Source organism: Empidonax traillii, unplaced genomic scaffold, assembly GCF_003031625.1.
Source record: "Empidonax traillii isolate 1590-97213 ecotype Southwest subspecies unplaced genomic scaffold, ASM303162v1 scaffold9:size3134949, whole genome shotgun sequence".
Taxonomy (NCBI): Eukaryota; Metazoa; Chordata; class Aves; order Passeriformes; family Tyrannidae; genus Empidonax; species Empidonax traillii.
The window spans coordinates 2,340,429-2,363,563 of NW_020955202.1; the positions used below are offsets into that span (position 1 = coordinate 2,340,429).

Below are 23,135 nucleotides of genomic sequence, written 5' to 3' on the forward strand. Positions count from 1 at the left end.
AGTATCTCCATTCATTTCAACTCTGAGAATTGTTTCAGTGTAGGTTGCAGAGCTGTACCTTGGTATCTCCTGCCATAGTTCTGTAGATTGTAAGTTTGTCTTCTTTTGAGATACACCTCTTTATTTCTATCTTATCTGAGAGAACACTGACTACTATCATGTGAGATTCTCTTTAAAAAAAAAAAAAAAAAGGAGTATTATTCTACACTGTATTATCTCTGTATGTGAGTAAATGTCTACACTTTAGATAAAGCAGTATCATTTGTTTTGTGTTATATTTCCTGTAGTGTGTGGTGGTCCATCTTCTGCTGTAGAGAAGCTCTCAAGATTTCCATTTTTTTATCAATGGGGAAGGTATTTTTGTGTTATGGCTCACTGGTATATCTAGTTTGATTAAAATAAATGGTTTGTGCTGAGTTCCTAGGTGTCAAGATGGGATCAGTGAAGTCTGGAATATATGGATAGATACTCTTGAACTAGATGATTCCTAATACCCACATTTGTTTTTATTCCAGGAATGTACTCCAGAGAACTTGGAACTAAAAAAGAAGATTTTTGGTCAGTTGGATCTTATTGTGGGCGACAATGTTATCTTGAGCAGCTCGACCTCTTGCCTCTTACCCAGCAAATTGTTCACTGGCCTTAAACATGTTAAGCAGTGTATTGTGTCACATCCTGTAAGTATGATGGCATGGTTTTTGATTTTGTATAAACTGCATCCCAAACTCCTTCCTGTAGACTGAAAGACACAGAAGGGTATTTGGAGTCTCTTTGTGCCATTGTTAGTGTGCAGGGACCCAGCTTTTCAAAAAAGGTGTAGTTTGTTCATTCTGTGAGCAGCAGCATCTACTAAATTGAGAGAATATATGCACATTTCATAGTGTTGGCTCAGTATGTCCTGTGTAAGATGTTGTGCTCATATTGTTGTGCGTTTCTCAAACTATTGGCTTTCAAAATGTTGGAATTCCGTGTTTTTAATACAAACCTCTAACATTGCCTACTTTCTTCTTGTGCCATGGTTAGTCTTTTGTAGTATCCTTTTTCAGCTGCTTTTGGGCAAGAGTAAGAATCCAAACACTGAGCTGCATGTGCTTGTCGGGTAATGTTGATGAAAGATGGAAATGTTTGAACTCTGGTTTCTTCACATTTGTGGTGCAGAAGTATACCTGAAAGAGGAATGAAGGAATGATGAAATGGAACAAATTGGACTTGGAGCTGAATTGGCATGCTTCACGACCAACTGGGACAGGGCAGTGATGCAGAAATGGCATGACTAGAGGTTGCAGCAGAACCTCAAAATTGCGAAGGGTACTTGTGAGCCTCTGTAAAGGTCTATGTAAAACTTGCAGACAGCAGTTTATCACATCTCTTCTCAGCATGGAAGAGCATTTTATCTTGATCACTGGGATTCCTACTGCTTTTGTTTTCTTACTTAATAAGCTAATGAATTTGTTAGCCCAATGTTAATCTGGTGTTTGACCGATCTCTTAAGAGGACTGTGGTTGTGAAGGTGTACAGTACCTGGAGAAAGTTACTACTCTAGTTTCTACAATTTGGTCATAATGTCTCTGCAGGGCATCCCTCAGCGTATAAAATAAATGTCAATTCCCTGGGCATGCTCAAGAACATAAAAATACAGCACTACTTTACTGTAGTGTATGTACAGCTACCTGTAGCCTAATGCTGTAGTGTCAAAGCATTTGATCAGAGCCATTCTGACACCCCTTCACCAACATCCTTGTACCTTGAAGTGACTGGGTGGCAAAGGGAAAAAAAGGATTGCTTTGTTTCTATATAAATAGGTTTTGATCCCTTTTAATTAAAAAACAAAGTGCAACTTCAAAGTATGTGTCTGTGCCTAGATTGAGCCTTTCTCCAGTTTGAAATTAAGAAGTTCCTTGTGTCATGTTTCCAGGGCTATAACTTTCTGTAGTGCAAGAGAAGAGATAACATTTCTTCTAGACTTCTGTATTAAGTAACTATACAATTTTTGGTTTTTTTTAACCAGTTCCTGGCTGCCTGCCTGTTTGTCAGTCTTTTATTTTATTGTACTCTTACTGTTTTCCTAATTTGGTTTGTACCAGTTGACTTTGTTTAGTCTGAACTGCAGTCTTTATAGGAACTGCTCCTGAAATCAGATTTGTCAGATCTGGGAAGGTATGAATATATTTGAAAAGTATCTTTGAAAGGTGTTTCTGCATAAACATTTCCTAGGTTGCTGTTGTAAAAATGTATGTAGTTTTTCAAAGCAAGTGCTCTGAAGTGCCTTAAAATATCTTAATTGTTCTGAAATGACTTTGTAGTCCAACTGAGACTATTTTCTTAGTAATCTCAGCTATACTGGAGAACCTGTAAGCCAGTGTACTCTTCCAGGGGCCTTTCTGCATCTGTTATATCAGGAAATACATTTGCTTTGTAGTGTAATGGTAATGTAGGTAATTGCTTTGTAGATAATGTCTTTTGGTGTTTTTTTTTTTTTTATTTGATTTTGGTTTTTGGGTGTTTTTGCCATTAATAAGATCTCAAACACAACACTAGGACTTGGTGGCTGCAGAAAGCAAGCAGCTCTGGAAGACACTGAAAACAAATGTAGAATCTGAAAATTAATTCAAAGCTAAAGTTGTAGAGCCTCTGACACAGGTGAGGATGTTGAGGTGAAATAAAATGAAGTGCCCGAAGCGCAGAAGCAGCTCATCCCTTTGCTTAACATGGTTCAGTAATGTTAAAAAAAGAAATTAAATCCCATAGCACAGCTGTATGATAGAAATTCACACAATACTTACAATACAATACAAAACAGGTACAGCTGTTCTCTGAGAGCAGTTTCAGGCAGTGTATCAGTAGAAGTCTGCTGCAGAGTTGTTCTCTTTTCATGTACTATATACACCTGCTAGGTCACATGATGGAAATATTGAGCTAGAGGAGACTATGCCATTGAGTCAAGTCCCCTGTTATACAGGAAACCCTGTAATCAAATAATCCTGAATATATGTTAAACTCTATCTGTTAGTTTTTCTTTTAACTCCACTAGTCCTGTTAGAAGTTGTTTGTGTCTTCTAATTTTTGTTCCAATCTAATTAACAGTCCATTAAATTTAATTTTTATATATGTAGACAGCTTTTGTGCAGCTTAATTATTTTTAGCATTTTCTTTGTTGTATCCTTTCTCAGCTTTTGTTTTCCTAGACTAAGGTAACCTTTTGTTTCCTGAAATGCTTCTTATTTTTAGAAATCTTCCCCTATTCCTTATTTCATGTATGTTTTACCACTTCTAGTTTTTACCAACATTTGTTACCTCACTCCTGAAAAATTGTCTTCCCAGGTCTCCTCAGTGTGCTCACGAGCACACCCATATACTCCCCATGCCAAATTCATGAAATGGAATATTTCAATAAGATCATTGTCAACACTAATCTTGGAAGAAATTTTTAATAGCTCCAGTCTCCCTTGATAATTAACTTGTCCTCTTTCTGATTGGAACCTGTGATATACTTATGGGTTAGGAAAGCCTTCAGATAATGGCTTGGTGCTTGTAGTGTTTTGGGTCTTGCTCAGTTGCCTGGCACTTCACCTGCGATGGTGTCCATTGTGCTGTTCTTGGCATCAGTGGTGGCACTGCCAAAGAGACTGATGTGAGAAAGGCTATGTGGGGCAGGAGGCACTTTAAAGGGAACGAAGTGTGTTACATCAGTAGTTAGAGCAGGTGTAACATACATCAGATTATGCATTGGTCAGACCCTACAGGGGTTCCCTAAAGGGAACCATGTAAATATTGAGAAGAGTCACAGAACCACAGAATATTCTGAGTTGGAAGGGACCCACAAGGATCATTCGAGTTCAGCTCTTAGCCCTGCACAGGACCATCCTCAAGAGTCACACCATGTGCCTGAGAGTACTGTCCAAATGCTTCTTGAATTCTGTCAGACTTGGTGCCATGAATACTTCTCTGGGGAGCCTGTTCCAGTGCCCAACCACCCTCTGGGTGAAGAACCTTTTTCTAATATCCAACCTATACCTCTCCTGACGCAGCTTCGGGCCATTCCCTCGGGTCCTGTCACTGGTCACCAGAAAGAACATGCAGAGAGGAAAGACTGTTTTCACGTTGCTGTGACTAAATCACATACTTACATTTACATGAGCACAGTTAAGAGTAGTTGACTATAAAGGAGCATGATGAAAGAATCAGTACTTAATTACCATCCTTTAAACCTTGTTATTCCTAGTAGTCATTTGTGACGTGCTAGCTCCTTCTATTGCCTGGAAACTAGACGGAAAGCTGAGTTTAACACCTTAGGAGTAGGGCTGAAGGACTGCTACTTTGGAAAGAGCGTGCAAGGCAGTGTTTCTCTCTATAACACTGTGACCTGAAGAGCTTATAGCTGTTTCCAGAATCTTCTTAATGATTTTTTGGTTTTTACTTCAAAAATACATTACACAAAGATGACCATATGACTTAAAACAATAAGCAGTCTGAATATTGAGAAAGCATCAGTTACTCAAGTCAATATAAAGTCTTGTAGTACTGTTTGAGTGCTGTCATCTTTAGTGTAGCCCCATGAACTTTGCTGGGGTTAAACAGAGATCAATTTAGTGCAAGATTAATTATTTTTTTTTTTAATTTGAAATAATGCACCGGCTTTTATTGGATTGGTGAAGTCTTTCAGGATCAGAATATCATGCTTGCTGTGTTCACTGGAAAATATCCAAGCTAGTAGCCTCTCTAAAGATGCTTTATATTAACTTGTTCCATTAATGGTTGACATTCTTCTTTTGTGTTTCTTCTTGAGGTAAATCCGCCTTACTTTGTGCCATTGGTTGAAATTATTCCTCATCCAGAAACAGATCCTTCTACTACAGAGAGAACATATGCCCTGATGAAGAAGATTGGTCAATCTCCTGTCAAACTAAACAGAGAAATTGAAGGGTTTGTTCTGAATCGACTACAGTATGCAGTGATAAGTGAAGCCTGGAGACTTGTGAGTGTATGTATATATTTTTTCTGGTATCTACACACATACTTGGTCAGTTTTGTGGATGTGACAAGTGAGATGTATATTTAAACTTCCTATAAATCTGTGTAATCATTGTTAAGCTGTCCCTTGTGAACATAAAATATATATTTAACATGTAGATTAAAATCAGTCGGAAGTTATGTCAGTTATAAATAGAAAAGACTGGCAAAAACAAGTGAGATGTGAGCATAACAACTATTCTTTGTTTGCCTTCTTTTCAGAATATTGTTATTTTCAGAACAATAAAAAGAAAAATCTTAAAAGCATAGAAATCAAAATACTGATTTTTCTTTTTTGTAGGCTGTCTTCTCATTTTGTTTTATTTATTAGTGTTGCTGGCCTGCTGGACACTGGTTATGAAAGTAATATTTTAAATGGTTTTCCCTTTGGCCTTTCAGAAATTGCACTCATAAGTTCAACTGTTACTTGATACTTGTAGGTAAAGACAGATTTCTCCTCCTCCTGCCCATTCAGACTTCTAGCCGAGAATCACTTGTTTGTGTCCCTTCAGGTTTTCTCACAGTTACCTGTTCTGTGCTGAAAAGTCTGATCTTTCATCATCAGGAGCTGAGTTATGAGTCTGTTGCTATTCTCTTGAGATGAGTTTCAGCTGGGCTTGAATAGGGCTTTACTTTTTTGTTGTGGGAAGTGTTTTAACTTTTCAAGCTGTTTAAAACAACCGTGCACACAAAGATAGGTAAAGATCTTAACACTAAGGTAATATTATCATAAATAAAGCATCTCTTTTTCAAAGAAGTATCTCAACGTAGTTGCTGAACTGATTTTGCTTACCTGTGGCTGGCTTTCACTAGCAACATAATACAACAATATAAAGGAGGTCGTGAATAATAATAAGGAAAACAATATCGTTAGGAAGGAAATTATCTTCTGGAGATATTTATTTAAATTTTAAAAATGGCTTTCTTTATTAAACATTTAATACAAAGTCTCAAGTTTATGATAAGAAAAACCCCTTCAGAAAGCTGTAGTCATGTTTGAAAGTCAGAGGATAGAAACGGTAGCAACACAGGATCACAGAATACTTGGGGTTGGAAGGGACCTCTGGAGATCATCCAGTCCCACCCCCTTACTAAACAGGTTGCACAGGATCACATCTAGGTGGTTTTGAGTATCTTCAGAGGAGAATACTCCACAGCGTGTTCCAGTGCTCCATCACCTGCAAAGTAAAAAATTTTACCTTCCTATTCAGATGGAACTTTCTGAATTTGTAGTTTGTGCCTGTCGCCTGTTGTCCTGTGTGCTGGGCACCACTGAAAAGAGTCTGGTCCTATCTAAATTAACCTCTATATTATTTTTGAAACCATGGAAATACTGGTGAAAAGAAATATTTTTGAGAATAAAAATGTAAAGCAACTACTCCAAATTGTGGACAAGGAAGGTAAGTTCATGAGGAGAAAGCTAGCTGAACTGCAACATTCACTGTTAAAGAAGTTACACAGTGGGAACCTCTCCTTAAAAGGGAGAACTCTGATGTAGAATAAGTCATTTTAAAAATAAGGTTTTTGGAGGAGGAAAGAGTAAATGGGTAATGACAGACCATGAAAGAGAAATGAAACTTCTCTGAGGATCATATGAAATATGAAGTTGATGAAATACTAATTTAATCACCATTTTACACACTGTCTAGCAAAATACTGTAGAAATGGAAGTCAGCATGCTGTAGCTCTTTTAAAAAAAAAAATCAAAGAATCATTGGGAAATTGTGGACCAGTAAGTCTGGTAACATGCTTGGTCAGCACAGGTATTCAGGGCAGTAATGCCTCAAAAATCTAGTAGGATTCTTTTACATCTCTGAGGGCAAACTCACTTGTGGAGGCTGCTGCCATAGTAAGCTAGGATGCTAAATTTGAATAGGATCACTTGGACACATCCATGTTAGACTGTGCAGAAGCAACCTCCAGTTGTCAGAGTCTCAAAGAAGGTACTGCCTCAGTTCCCAGCAGTCCAGATCATTGAAAGTATCAATCTGTGTTTGGTCTTCAGCTGTGGAAAGAGTGCAAGAACACTTCACGGGTTACTATGAAGGGAGGTATTGAGTTGAGGTGAACCTTTAGTATGAACCTTTATGGATGCTTTTGTATGGGGGGTGGTGATATGAGTAGTAATAAAATAGGGCTTGGAGCACTGACAGATAATTAAAGTTGCTTTTGTTGTGCATCATCGAAGTTTCCAAGTCGTTCAGTTCTTTTATAAATTTATTGCATTTCAGGCAAATGTACATTTAGACTGTAACAACTTTGGTGGCTCTATTTCGGTTCGGGAAGCCTGAACAAAGAGCAGCTGTCAAAGCTGTGTAGTTTCAGCTGTATGACTTCAGGCTGCACAGTGCCTTTGATGGGGGGAGAATCACTGCAGATAGGTGAGAGCTTGCAGGCCTGGGGCAGTTTGTGTGTTTCCACTGTTGTGCTGCCAACACAGTAATTTTTATTGCAAGTCATGTTCTTTTGGTGTTTTCCACTTTCCAAATGGAGAGGAATACTTCTTGTTTCTAACCGTGAAGTCACTTTTCAGATCCTATTGTTGAAAACATCAGCCTCCCCAACTCTCAGTCTTTGAGAGACTCCTAAAAATCAAGTTTTACTCACACTGATTTTATAATCTATGTGAGTAAACAAATGTTTTCCTTACTCTAAGAAGAACCTGGGGGTGGAAGATCAACTGCAAATGATAACAGGAGGGACATACTAATAACGCATTCTTGACCAAAATAACCGCACTAATTAATCCTATGAATGTAGGACTGGACTAGATACGGGAGTAGGAAGTGTGGAGTTCAGATGGTAAAAGATTAAGAGGCCTGAAAGTTGAGATTCGAATTGTAGGAAGGTAGGAGAATGAAAACTGATTTGGAGACATACAGTTGGGTGCTGAGAACTTTGGTCATGTGGATAATTAGGGTTAAGGGATGCAGAAGTTTGATTTTACAAGAATTTAGAAGCGAAGTCTATAGATTCATTTATGGGTTTAAAATATGTAATTCAAGCAAGTGCTTCCTTTGAGGCAAGAGTGCTACAAAGAGATTTTTCATTTTGGATGTAAGTTACTCTTTTTGTGACAAGATGTCTTTTTGAGCATTGTTTTGACTTGCACGTCATGAGCACATGGGCAGTGCAGATGTTTGTGGCAGGAACTTCTTGCATCAGTTCTCTCTGTCTCCTCATGCTCCACACTTATTCCATGAAAAAGCAGATACCAGGAACACTCCAGTCTGTCTCTTTAGGGCTGATAACTTTCTGCAGGACCTCACAGCCTATGTGAGACTGATGTTCTTGTAGGTTTCTTGTTTATGTTTTTGGTCTTTAGGTCTCTGGTAGAAGTGTTGCAAAGCTGATAATTATGGCAGTAAAAGATGTACTGTGAGGTCTTGAGGTCAAAGATCCTTATTCCTCTCTTCTCAACCCTAAATTTTGATATTACCAGTTTGGAACCATTAGAATACCCTATAGCCAATAACAAAAAATATCTCAAACTGCTTTCTCTGTTAGTCTCTCTTACCTTTTATTTACTTTCTCACATCTCCATTTGCAGTGGTCACAGGTATCTGATTGTGTTCATAATTCCTTGGAGCAGTGACTTAATGCCTTCATTTGCCTGGGAAGCACCCTGTGCACTGCAGACACTATTACTTTTGTACTTTTACCAGTACCAATACATTCTATAGTAGTTTGGGATTACATTGCAAAAGCTTGTTATTTAAATAGCTTGACTTTTTCTTGTTCTGAAGGTACAGTTTTGATTGACATAACCCAGAAAATAACAACCAGAGAGTTTCACCAACACTTCAGTCCAGATGTCTCAAGCCTTACTCTGAATATCTAGGGCTGTCCTTTAACTGTGGATTATTGAGTGGAATTTACTTTTTGAAATATTTTTCTAAACATCACCTGGAATTTGCAAGGAGATCATAAAATACAGCAGCAGAGATAGCAAAGGGAACATGACAGTTTTTTAGCCTTGATATAATTTAGGAGTTTCAACTGCTTTTGAGAACCCATTAAAACTACTTTGCAGGACGGATTGTGTAAATGTCTTCAGAGTCTCTGCTTCCCTCTATGTAAGTTTTTAATACTGTCTTAAATGTGGTTTTTTTCTTCACAGGTGGGTTTTCTTATATGTTGTAATCACTGTAAAAGACCAGAAGAATGGGCAGCCTGCCATTTTTGTTAATCTTTTGGAAAATAAAGTCATGGTTTGGCTGTGTGTCCATTTTGATTTGTTTTCACAGAAGTCAGATGCATTTGCTTAAATCCTTAGTTTATGTACCTCTCCATTCTCAGGTGATTAGCTTAACAGTCCTTAAATGCTGGCAAGGCTTACTAAATTTCAAATTCCTTACTATTAATTATATAGCATTATCCAGAGGACTTTTCCAGAAGAGCAAAGATAATGTATAGGGTTAAACATCTAGTTACAGTGCCCCGTAAAAGGGCAACATCATAAAAGGAAGTTTAAAGGGACAGGGATAAAAAAATGTTGATATTAAGTGTTTCTTACAGTGTGAGGTGAGTGAAGGTGCCATGGAAGAAGGAAGTTAAAGGCCAGCAAAGTAGGTATGAAGTGTGTAGGGCAACAAGTTTCTCAAACATTATGAGATGCACAAAGATGAAGCTGGGGGAGAGATATAGGAGAAAAGTTATCTGCTCAAAATGACAGGACTGGAAAAAGATCTCATCAGGGTGTAGATGTAAGGGACTTGATTGAAGTGGTAGTGAAGAGAAGGGTGTAACAAGTGCTGCTGAGAGAGAATGCATATATTAGTGACAATCAGAAAAAAAAGAATACCGGATTTGGGAGATACAGAGAATGAAGTGGCAGATTTGGAGACAGAAATTAGGTGGTCCAGGAGACAGTGGAGTCCAAAATAATTCTATAAACTAAGTGGAGTGAGTAGGAGAATATGATGAATTGGTAGAATGAAAAAAAGTGAGATTGGCGGGTTTTGGCCGTGCTACATCTAATATAATTACAAACCAAGTCAGTGACAGAAGTTGCGATGTGGGTGTGAGTCACAGATGTAAAGACTGTTGATTAAAACCAAGCAGGTTGGGTCAGAGCCCAAAGGTGAATACTTCAGAACCGCCACAGGTTTTTGGAGAGGTGAAAAGTGTCCCTGCATAGAGAGAAGCTCTAATAGAATACCAAAGGCTCATTAGGACAGTACTGTGGCATCACTGGAGATTAAAATCTCCAGGAAAATGAGCTTGTGGTGTCATAAGAAGTGTGGAGAATTCTGAACTGGTCTAGATTTTGAAGTTTGACTGGCCATTGGGACCACTGAGGATTTTGGTGGAATTTATTTTAAATTAAGATCTTAATTCTGAAGTTCAAGAGCTTCTAGTGAACTCTTAATACCATTCTTCTTCCCTCTGACAAGTGCTGGAGGCGAGGGCTTACAAAAAGGGTAATCCAGGATGAAAACTCCCCTTGGGAAGATTATTTCACACCTAGACTTAATGAAACTGGGTTGGAACTCTTGTTTGTCGCTTAGCATAAATACCAATCCTTGTGGAAGACACTTTGCTAACCTTGCACCCACCCTGCTGAATCATTGCACCAACTTAAGATGTCCTTAACATAAGTGGGTGTAGGGTTATTCCCTAGGGGAGGACGGTCTAACTTGTTAATCATTTATGTGTTTTTAATATCTGAAGAGGAAAAGCAAGAACCTTTACTTTAAGAGGGTCTATGTGACAGAAGCTGAGCTCGTGTGTATAAAATACTATGTCTCTCAGCTGAAGGGATCTGTCATGTTTTCCTTCCAGTAGCAACAATTTTTGCCTTTTAGCACCTGTAAACATCAGTTGCAGCTATGGTCAAAAGACCAAGAGCAAAGCACTCATCTCATGATTCAGAGGGCACCTGGTCTTCAAATGTCAGTATCAAAGCTTAGGACTATGCTATCAAAATAAATAAATAAGTTTTTAATTTGAAAATTAATTTGCAATTATTCTGAAGTGCTTCAAGAGGCTGTTAACTCTTTTAACTCCATGTTTACAGTTTTTAACTGCTGCTGTGGTTCAAATGCTTGTCTGGAATTTGTGGTTAATCTTTTGTCCACAAATCCTTGTCAACCGCGGTGGGGGTGGGGGGAAACAAACACTCGTCAAGCACAGCTTTACCAGCACAACTCATTGTTTAAATGAAGCACCCCCAACAGAAGAGCACTTTTGTTGACTTTGCTGATGTTGTTCAGAGAAGTTGTGTTGCCACGTCAGGAGAAAAAGCATTCACAGAACCTGTGGTGCCTGTGTGCCTGTGTTAGTTACACTGATGCTGGTCTTTAATCTGAATTCTGTCTGAGGTTTTCATTTAGTCCTATCTTTCTGTCTGCCTCTAGATGAGTTACTTTACCGTGCCTGTGCTTTACCTTTAAGTTGAAGAAAATAATGCTTTTTTATCCCTGCTATTTAGTGTCTAATTAAATTGTTCCCAGAACCATGTGTTCCATATATGGTGCATAGATCTTAATAATTCTGGTAATGTTTCTCTTTCAAAGTAGAGTTATAAAGCCAACTGCCACAGGGATTCAGACAGGCTTGCTTTTGATAGGAGCAATTGACAAGTTGAGACTTGAGATCATATTATAAAAGTCCCTGTTTAAGCCTGAGATGACAAAACGATGTCTGTGGCCAGCTGTAGAAGTTATGTTGGTTCTTGGCTTATAACTTTCTTTTAAAGCAGCAGTAGATGATGTAGATGATGAACACAGGAAGACATTGTGGGGTGAGAATAAGGTCACTTAAGATGGGATGTCTACAATGTAGACTTTGACATCTAAGATCCTTACTCATCTTTCAATCGGTGAGGAGAATTAGGCCCTTTTAGGACACAACTCATCTTATCTATTCTAGGAGCCTGCTTTAGGATGCTGATTTCCTTTTTCTTCCTAGTGATTACAAAGAGAGTCTAGATGTCTAGCTCAGATGTCAGTGTCTACTACAGGTTGTTGTCCTGTGTGCCTGTAACTCTAGCTGATGCCTGTGTGTTACAAAGGGGCATTCAGGCCCTGCAAGAGGGAAATTTAACAGAAGAAGGTGTGTCTTTGGCCAAGCAAATGAGTATACATACTTGTATTCTGCAGCTCAAAGGGGCTTGTTAGGAAAGAGGCACTCAGTGAGGACAGCACCTCAGAGTAGGGTGAGAAGACAAATTAGAAGCAGTTCAGAACCTCTTCCACCTTCCTAAACCTGAAGGCAATATTTTTATGTCTCTGTGAATAAAGAGGACAAATTCTTGAAACTAAACTTTAGCTGATAGAAGTGGTTAGAACAAGTTTTAGTTAATTCATGTCTTTCTGGTAGGTGAAAACAACCTCATATAATAAATAGTATTCTTCTCAAATAAATCTTTTAAGGTAATGAACTGTAACTCATTTTTTTACAAGCTTTCCTGTGCTTGCCCTAACCTGATGGAGGCGTTGGCTTTCTTGTAAGTGCTACCACGTGGGTGGAATAGCAGTGCTTAGCATTTAGCACCAAAATGCTTCATTTTGCATGCTCTGTATCCTGCCAGCTCTGAAATGGGAGGCTGGCAATGAACTTGAGAATCCTGGGCAGGTTGAGGCTGGGTAGGTTGAATGTTCGATGAGTTTAATGGGAGGGAGTGGCAACTGCATTGCCTGCATGTTTGGTCCCAGCCTTTTTTGCAAGTGGCCTCAGGAGTAATACCCACTGCTGCACTACCATTCTGCTAACTATGACTGTGTCCCAAAGTCCAAAACTGAGAGAGTATGAGGGAAGGTGTAACACTCAGCCAAAACTCCCTTATTTGAAAGGGTTAGTACAGTACTTAGGTTTGATATAAGCTCTTCTGGTCATGTGGTATTAAGAGTGTCATGCTCGCTTGCTTCTCTGATTCTCAGTTTCTGTGGGGAAAAAATGGATATTGGTTAACATACACATCTCTAGTTTAGTTTTAGTACACAAATTATTGAAAGTAATAAGTGTCAGGCAAACTAGTGTGTACAAATAGTACATACTGTATGTAAAAAGTATATTAATTTATAAATTAAAAAAAATACTTGAAAATGTAACAAGCGTAGTTGGACTATGAAGTACAGCAATCTTAGAGATATGAATGAGTGCTTATACTGAGCCATAGGAAGGCTTGTATAATAGATGGGCGTTTCTGGCAAGCAGTTTTGTTTCTCTTTGCAAGCTAACTGCTATTTCTGGCCTTAGATTTTATTACTTCTTTAATTTTTTTAGTTATATACAAAACCCATGAAATTTTATATTAAAAGCAAGCATTCACCAGCCTTCCTTCCTGTTCTACTTTTGCTACTTAGGAAGGAGTAATATCTCCTACTGATCTAGACCTTGTGATGTCTGACGGATTGGGAATGCGATATGCATTTATTGGACCTCTGGAAACCATGCATCTTAATGCAGAAGGTAGGTAGTTTAAGATGTTATGAATATGAAGGGAAGGCTTACATTGCACAAGACTTTGAAAATGTTGTGTAATAAAACCATGTCAAGATTGCTGCAAGTATGACTTGTCTGTTTCTTTATTGTGATGGTAAGAAAAGGAAAACTTACCTTAAAGGTGAGGTTGATAGAAGGAAATGGATATTGACTATTCTATTGTAAATGATCAGATGAAAGATGACAAATCATTAAAACACTAGCTGTGTAATTAATTTTTTCCAAGATTCATCCCAGTGCTTTGACAGCATTGCTGTACCCGTAGTTCAGGACTGTCTGAGTGTCTGGAAAAGGAAGTGTTGAGAAAGTTCACCTGATAATCCAGTATCAACAGAAAATTACTTTCCACAGATAAGTGCCCCCCCTTCCTGAATTTGTAGCAAAGAGTTGGTGTAAATATCATTGGAGCTGGTGTGCTTTATGCTGGCTTAGATCCTGAGTGAAGTAAAATTACTTTAGTCACGTAGTACTTTGCGTACAAAGTTGACTTGACAAAGCAGTCAAGTAAAGGTTCAAGTAAAGGTTCTGCCTTGCTTAATTAAGACAGATTTTTAGATGTTTTTGGAATAGTATATGTGAATCCTAGCTAAATAAAAAGTGAATTTCATAAAAGGAAAGAAAAATTATGGATCAGTGTTACAAAGGTCTGAGCAAAGACTTTAGCAAAACACAAAAACTTCAAGAAATGAAGGTCAACTAAACACTAACTTGTTACATTATGGGCTGTGCCTTTATTCTGGTTTTTTATGGTCCCTAACATGGTAGGACTCTGCAACAGTAAAATAAACAAAAGTAAAATACAATAGTAAAATAAAAATAAGAAACCAAGATCATAAATACCAGTGTACAATTGAAGGGCTATTATACTTCTACTTGCTGGTTACTTAGCAGAAGCTTATGTCTCTTAAGGCTGACTAAGCAATTTGCCATGAATGTGGAGTTGCGGATGCTTTACCAGAGTCTTTCAGCTTGTCAGTTTGGTTGTATATCAGTGAATTAAATGTCACAGAGTGTTTGCTTTTGTGTATTGTTAGGTGAGCAACATTCATCTTCTAAATAGAGGCACTGTTCTAAAAGTTTCCCTCTTCTAATCTATTGATATCTGGCAGTTTCCATTCTCTCTAGTGATTTTAGACTTACTCAGTATAACCACATACATTCTTTACATAAAATGGATGCATGTAGCACTAGCCTTCAGCACAGCAAACTACTTGGAGTCTGGCAGGGCAGGGTTTTCCAGTCCAACCCCCACCACTCCACTAAGCTCTCATGCCATCCTCTGCAGGAACCATCCATGCCCAGGGTCTTCTGTCAGAGTAACTTGTTGAACTGCCTCTACTAAAACATAAAATTGAAACAGATTATTTGTTAATACCAAAGAAATTGCAATCCATTTTAGAGATCAAATCATGATCGTGAATCCTTTTTTTTTTTTTTAATCCATATTTTACACTTCTGAATTCTAAAACAGTGTTTACTTGAGATAAATGAAATCACATAAGTCATCTAGGTTGGTTTTGAGGCTCCTCCTGGAGTGCTCTTTGGCATGATCCAGCTTAGCTTCCTTCTTCCCATCAGGAAGTAGTCATTGTTACAAAAACATTTCTGAAATTTCCCATCTCAAAGCAATTTTAGGTAACACATGAAACTGGTAGGTTGTTTATTAATGGCAGAAATTATCCAGCTTCTAGATTTAATGATTCCTTCTATTAACATATTAATATTGCAGATAAGAGGAAGAAAACTTAGGAAATACAATCCAAGAGACTGATAACCTGAAAGAGTAGTCTGGTGATGGGCTTGCAAAATACAAAACCAAAATACACCTGTAGTTATTTTAACATTAAATAATATTCTCGATTAAAAACAACCCTAAAATAACATCATTAGTACACTTGTGTACTGGACCACTTCCACAAAAACACCTTGTTGGCTTGTTCAGTAACTTGCATCATGAGAAGTATTGCTTCATTCTTGCCCTTGCAGATGCATTGTCTCTGAGTCTCGAGCTGCTCCTGTTTTTGTGCTCACAGACTGACTCAGGTTCTTGCCCTCATCAGTTTAAATCAAAATTGCTGATGTCAGGACATGTGATGGCTTATGTTCATAGTTCAATTCCAGTGCTAACTCCTCTTTAGTTGTCCACTATTGCTTCACATAATATGGAATAATATGAACCTGCTCTTAATTGCCAAGGGTTTGCTTGACTAACTTGATCTCCTTCTATGGCAAGATGACTTGCTTACTGCATGAGGGACAGGCTGTGGATGTTGTCTGCCTGGACTTTCAGTAAAGCCTTTGACTCTGTTTCCCACAGCATTCTCCTGGAGAGACTGGCTGCTCATGGCTTGGACAGGTGTATTGTTCACTGGGTAAAAAAACTGTCTGAAGGGCCAGAGAGTGGTGGTGAAATGGAGTTGCATCCAGCTGGGGCCCAGTAAATAGGGGCGCTTCCCAGGGCTCAGTATTTGGGACAGTCCTATTTAACATCTTCATCGGTGATCTGGACAAGGGGGATCGAGCACACCCTCAGTCAGTTGGCAGATGACACCAAGTTGAGTTGGAGCGTTGATATTCTGGAGGGCAGGAAGGTGCTGCAGAGGAATTTAGGCAGGCTGGATCCATGGGCCGAGGCCAATTGTATGAGGCTCAACAAGGCCAAGTGCTGCGTCCCAAACTTGGGTCTCAATAACCCCATGCAGTGCTACGGTCTGGGAGCAGAGTGGCTGGAAATCTGCCCAGTGGAAAAGAATCTGAGGGTCTAGGTTGACAGTGGCTGAACATAAGCCAGCAGAGTATGCAGGGGGCCAAGAAGGCCAATGGCATCCTGGCCTGTATCAGCAATAGTGTGGCCAGCAGGAGTAGGGCAGTGATTGTCCCTCTGTGCTCGGCACTGGTGAGGCCACCCCTTGAATCCTGTGTTCAGTTTTGGGCTCCTAACTACAAGAAAGACATTGAGGTGCTGGAGCATGTCCAGAGAAGGGCAGCAAAGCTGGAGAAGGGCCTGGAGCACAAATCTTACGAGGAACAGCTGAGGGAGCTGGAGTTGTTTATCCTGGAAAAAAGGAGGCTCAGAGTAGATGAGCCTCTGCAACTATTTATCACTCTCTGCAACTACCTGAAAGGAGGTTGTAGCCGTGTGGGATCGATCTCTTCTCCCAGGAAACAAGTTATAAAGGAGGCATGTGAGAGAAAAATAGTGTTATTTGTAGGAGAGTCTGTCTTTTCTTTTTTTTTTTTTTTTTGAGGGTGATGTGACATTTTTGTTTCGTTTTGAATAAAGAATATTATTAATTTTTTTTCTGAAATCAGTGTTTCTTCTTTCCCTGTGGGATGCATACATCAAGATCTTCCCATGAACTTCCTATGTGCTAGTGCCATGTTTCTGCTGTGTTAGTTCATAAATGACCCTATCAAACCAATTATCCAGGCCACTTTAGGTTACCAGTTAATCCATGCAAGGGTATTAGGAATGTTGAATATATGGCAGTGAGCCAACAGCCTTGAACATGGAATAAAATGACAGCGTCAAGTCATCAAAAGAAGTAGGAACACCAACAGCATTTTGAGAAGCAAATTGCAACAGACAGGGAGGAAACTGCTTCGGGGTGGGGGGGGAAGCACATCCAAGTGGTTCATATTGACTCAATTTAATTCCTTGATCCAGCTCACAGACGTGCAGAAACATTTGCGCATTGCTGTTGAGGTGATAATATAGGGACAGCGAGAATAAAAATTTTTAGGTGCTACTGCTGTCTTAGGGTAGTCAAAAGTATTCATGCAACTAGAATCTGAAGTGAATTCATATGGGAATTAATGTAGCATATGAAGTGTCCTGTGAATTCACATCCTAACTAAGAGCATGCATCTGTGTTCAGACACACCCTTGCTGAAGATAGGATTACATGCGGAAAGTTTCCTTTGGAGCTGTAATGTCTGGAAATATAATTCTTCCATCAGTAAAACAGTTTGGGACTCTTGTTTCTCTAAACATAACCTAACCATGTCAGATTACTCCATGGTATTCCCAAAATATGCCCCTTCTTTTCTACTGTCATCCATACTCATCTTTCAGTGCAGCTGCTTAGATTTTATGTGCTAAAGTCAACCCCACCCCAATCTTTTCAAGTTGTTGATGCTATTGCATCAGTGGCTTGACCATCTTACCAGCTCTTTTTGAGTCATTACAATATCTTGTTATGCTGCTCATCAGGTTGAAAGTCATCAAGTTAATGCTCAGTATCATGAAGCACCCTCTCTTTGGCATGTTCCCTGACCATGCCAGTAACACTTGCTCCTGTCTCTTGCTCTCTCAAAAATATCTCAGTGCCTTCCTTGTTTTGCCCCATGTGTAGTCTCCTTGTCAGACTGGTTTACCAAGTTTGCTTGCTTGCATCTCTCATGCCTGTTGTCTGTCTTAGGAAGAGAAAGGAAGAAGCTGAGATACTTCAAGATGCTTACAAACTATAATGCGTGAATATACTATATTTTATACTGTTGCATTTCCCCTTTCTTCCTCCTACTCCCATCACCTTTTTCTTTATGAACTTCACTTGTGAAGAGGTCTTAGGGCAGTGAAGCATTTTATGCATGTTTCTAAGCTAAATATCTGTTCTCAGTTCCTTTTTCTTCATCAATGCCATGTTCATCTTGATGTTGCAACTAGAAGCATTTCAGCAAGAATCAAGTTTGCACAACACCAGTGCAAGTCCTTCAGGTAAGGACCTGTAAACCTGAAGTGTGGTTATTTGGACAGATTCTTATGGGACAGTTCATTACCCATTTTGAAAACTGCCCGGACTCTTACTGAAGCTGAATAATTAGCAGCTTATTCCTTTGGTGGTGGTATAAAGGGCCTTGTGTGTCCTGGATACATATGGGCAGCTGAAGAGCCTTGAATCAATGCCCTTGTCTAGCTTGTGATAACATGTTCCTGTAACTGTACTGTAGAAGTCAGAAATGCTGAGATGGGTGTGGGACTTGAAAGGAAGATAGGGTATTCCCCTTTCTTCTCTATAATCCTTCTCTGTAATCCATTACTCCCTTAGAATTTTCTGTTGCCTCAAGAAGAGGTTCTTTCCCTCTCTGCCATAGATGTGACTAAGTGGTAGAAGGAAGATTCAAGGAACTCCTGCCTTCCCTGCAGGTATTTCTGCTCTGTGTTTGTAGTTCCCAACTGCTGCAACATCTGCCTTCTCCCACAGCCTCTTTCCTCCGAAGTTGATGAAGTGAGTGTGTGCAGTGAAGATGGAGGCTTAGACAGGGAGCCAACAAACCACGTGGACAAGAAGAAGCTATCATCCTCTTTCTCTGTTGCAGATGCATCTTGCATCATTCTTGTTCTTCAGTTAGAGATAGTGGGGCAGGGTGGGCACAGCAACTGGATGCAAGGAGAGATGGTTGTTTTTAACAACCACATTTGCCATCTTCTTCCTGTTTCTCCATCTCTCGGGTGCTCTCCTGTCTGTCTCACACTATTTACCAATGCTAATTCTTTCAGATTAAGCTGCTCCCTGGCTAGTATCAACAAGGATTAAAGGTAAAGGGATTCAATCATATTTGTTTTCCTCCTTCTCATCCCTATGCTCCAGTCAAGGGCCCTTCTCATCCACCTTTGCAATAGCCCTGACCTTTGAACCAAAGGACTCCCAAGACTAAAGGCTTGGAGTCAAATATTTGCTAATTTTGAGTTTGCAGTTGAAAAGCAAGTGATTTTTTGAGCAATATTCCCCGTTGCTCAAGTACCTTCTCGAAGCTGGCAGCGTACAGTTGATCCTGACTTCTGAAACCAAATTAAAATTGCAGTTGTCTCCACTGACATTTCACACGGGGGAGTATTATCTTGGGTTAGTTATTTTGAAACTATTATTTTTTTTAATCCTTGGCTGAGACTATGTGTGTATTCTAATTCTATTTCCTTCACTTGAGACTTGAAAGATTTTGTGGTGCCCCCTCCCTGCTTGGTGTGCAGCATACAGGCCTGGGTGTTGCCATTGCAGCCACAGTGTTGAGATGAACTGCACTAATGCTGCTGCTCTTCTCTAGACATGTATCTTTTTTTTCCCCACCTTTTCTTATTTTGCTGGCTTTGTGTAAGGCTTCTTTTCATTCACATATTACGTGCAGTGAGTAAATTGTATTACCCAGCCTGCATTTGGCATGTCTCTGTTGAACTGATGAGCTACACCCACCCAGAAATTGTTCTGATTCATTCAAGGTGAGCTACCAGTAGGAGCTCAATTTCCAGGTCTAGCTGGCTGAGTGAGCTTTGAAGGCCATGTCCAGCTCAGGAGTTCACATTCACCAGGTAAATGGATCAGCCGTATCCATTCAGCATTCCTAAGACACTAGTTTATCTCTTTAACTTGAGGCTTGTGAAGAAGACTTCAGGCACACAGTCTTCGATTCTAACTTCTCCTGACTGTACCAAAATCATAACTACTCAGATCTGTGGTATTATTACACAAGCTTGCCAGATGTTTGAAAGGTATCCCTTGACTTACGGAAAAGTACCAAACCCAAACTATTCAGCGCTGGTCTAAGTGTCATAGACCTGTGTCAGCTGGGTAAGCACCAGAATAACTGGTAGCTGACACTGCTCTGTTTATCATTCCTTCTGTCACCAGTTGCTCATGGGGATTTGTTTGAATTGCCACATTCAACTGAGTTGCCATTTTTTATTTTGTCATTGTCCAGCTCGCAGCAGCTGCTGCTGGGAGCTGGGGGTTACCAAGGTGTATCCAACATAGTTCTGCACTCTTCAGCCTCAGTCATTTCTGCTTCTACATCTGGGAACTTTCAGTGATGTTGCATGATGTGGGGACATTTTTGCTCAGACTCCTCACTGTTAGAAGAAAAAGCTCACATGAACAAGCCGAAATGTAACTATCTTTGTCTTGTGGTTTGGTGCATGAGTCTCATCCAGAATTGCCTCAGGTTCTCAAGATTGCTCATGTGGGTACCATATCCCCTGTAGGTCAGCCTGGGTTGGCTTCAGGTGCCAAAGTTTGTGAGCCCAGCTGTTAAGATGTAATAGGCAAACACTTATGCTAATGACAGGGTATGGCCAATAAACCCTGATAACCAGTGGTCCTTTCCAGAGTGTTTATTGAAGTGGATGATGGTCTCTGCTTATTCCCTCAGTGAAAAGACAGGACCATATCACAGCCTGTTCCACATCCCTCAGTAATGCTTCTCTTCCTGAATCTCACTTCCTGCCAGTGATGTTTTGAAGCCCACTAGGCAATCTGGAGGTTTTTGGCTGTGTGTCAGTCAAGAAAATTGAGCAAAATACTAATTTTCCATATAATCAGAATACCTGTATGACTAGCTGACCTTCCTTCTTGTGTTGGGGAAGGCCAGAACGTACCAGATTGTATTCTAAGAACACATATGCTCCATGGGTAGATAACACAAGGAAACAGGCTGACTGAAAGCTGATTGTCTCACTCTTGGCACTAAATATAGGTTCTTTATAAGACTACTTAACAAGGCTCCTGTTTTTCTCAGACTGTCCTTTCTTCAGATACTGGAGAATGTTTCTAGTCCATTTTTAAGAAAGTTGAATATTCTCAAATCTCCCCGTGTTGCTCTTATGCAATGGACATGTTCTCCCCTGGTGGCATTTCAGTTGCTTGTCTGGTGGTCATCATGACTTCAGAGTGCTGAAGTAAATTTTATAGTTCCTTGAGCCTCTGTCCTTCAAAAGTTCTTTTGTCTTTTGTCCAGAAACAAGAGTTTTGGAGGCCTTTCAGAAATCTTTCTTGAGTGATTACAGGTGTGTTGAGCAGTCTGAAGTGTTGTTGTTCATGATACATAGATGTCAGTAGTCAGAGGTTTCCATTCATTCATTTCAACCATGACCATTGTAGAGTTAGACAGGTGTGACTTCTATGGTATTGATATCACACAGTATTGCATTCCAGGGAACTGTCTACAAGCTGTGTAGGAAAGAGATTGCTTAATGACTCTTGACCCGAGTTGCATTCTTTTGTGTGATAGTCAGGCCCACCCACTTATATTTCCTGCGTTTTGTGGTTGATAAGACCATGAGCAGTTCTTTGTTATGCTTTATATCTGTACAATGTCCTGAGTCTTCATGAAAAACTTGGTGACTATAACTGCTTGCCTTTGTTTTTTGCACATTTCACCTATTTGCTTTGATAATTAGCTAATAAAAAGAGTTAAGGATGCAAATTCTTCTCTATGGTTCTCAGAAAAGAGAGATTGTCACAAGCCTTTAGTGGATATTCAGAACTTCTCAGATCTAGGGTGATCATTAGGACAATCACATTCTTGGCTTACTTACTGCCAAGCAATTATTGCTCCATTTACTGTTGTGGTGCAACTCCTGATTTCCTGACTGGGAAAGGCTGCCTTATCCTTTCTTGATTTTGTGGTAGTTTATAATACTAAAAAGTCTACTAGATGTGTGTGTCTGGCTAAATGACTGATTTCTCTTTTTGGTGTATTTATCATTTGAGTTCCTCTCTAGTGCCTCAACAGTAATTTTTTTGAGATTCATACTGGAGCTGATGGAAGCTAGGTCTTTCTCTAATTCAGCCAAAGTTTTCTTGACAGCTGTTTTACCCCTTATTACCAGTTTGCAATGAAGGTGTGTCCTAAATGATTTTTCCATGAACCTTAATGGAAATGTGGTGGATAGAATCCATTTTTCCTTGTTGACAATTAGGTGTCTTAATCATAGGAACAGACCATTTTTTGGGTTTCTGATATAAGACAGTGCTTAAGTACAGGCAGCCTCACTGACCTTAACTAGGAAATTTTGTTGAAATCTAACTTTTCACTCTTATTTTTAGGTATTGCAAATTATTGTGAAAGATACTCTGAAGGAATGAGACTTGTTCTGAATACCTTTGGGCCAGTTCCAGAATTTTCAGGTGAAATTGTGCAGAAAGTCAATCAGGTAAATATGGAATTGATAAAAACAGTGACACTCGGAACAAAGAATGTTGTTAGCTTTTATTTTAACATTTGTACCATTTCAGTTAACTGATGTAGGTGTCCATAGTCTGTGCTTACTGTGTGAATATATACATTAAGGAAGAAGATTCCTTCCTCTATAAACCCTGTAGCTATTTTCCTTCTGGGTGTTCTTTTTCTTGGTTTTGTGTTTTTTTACAAACTAGAGTTCCAGTCTGTAGTGCTGCAAATACGTGTTTAAGTTAAGCATGTGAGCAGTCTGGTAAGGTTACTTGCATGTTTAAAGATGTTTTTTAGTGCTGTTCTGGATTGGGATCTAGTTTGTCTATCAACATTTCTAAGCCCACTATTTGTTTATACTCACTATGTAGACTATTTTGAATGACCATAGGAATTAACTGAAGTATTTCCTAATTCTGCCTTTTCAGATGCTTCACTAAAGAACATATGTATGTGTTGGATCATTTCTGATCAGCTATCAGAGATTAATTCCAAATATGGAGGCAGTCTGTCTGGAAGATAGCATTGGTTTTTTCCTTGTTATGTTAATGTAATTTCAACATGAGCTATGTTAAAAAGGAAAAGAATTATTGTATGCTTTAGCAACATAGATTGCTTATAATAACTAGTAATTGTGGAGTCATTCACAATTAGCAGCTTTTAATTTGCATGAAAGACTTTGGGTTTTTTTCTAGAAAGCTGGATTCCACTTCAACATCTGTTTCTGTGTCTCT

At 39.3% G+C, this 23,135-nt stretch overlaps 1 protein-coding gene across 1 annotated transcript in view; it reads left to right on the forward strand.

Moving 5' to 3' along the window:
- Positions 1-23,135, forward strand: part of CRYL1 (crystallin lambda 1) — a 48,445-nt gene that overhangs the window by 22,878 nt on the left and 2,432 nt on the right. Inside the window, exons 4-7 of the mRNA XM_027884517.1 lie at positions 516-677; positions 4,787-4,981; positions 13,320-13,425; positions 22,278-22,384. Coding sequence (XP_027740318.1) covers positions 516-677; positions 4,787-4,981; positions 13,320-13,425; positions 22,278-22,384 — 570 coding nt within the window. The remainder of the gene's footprint in view (positions 1-515; positions 678-4,786; positions 4,982-13,319; positions 13,426-22,277; positions 22,385-23,135) is intronic.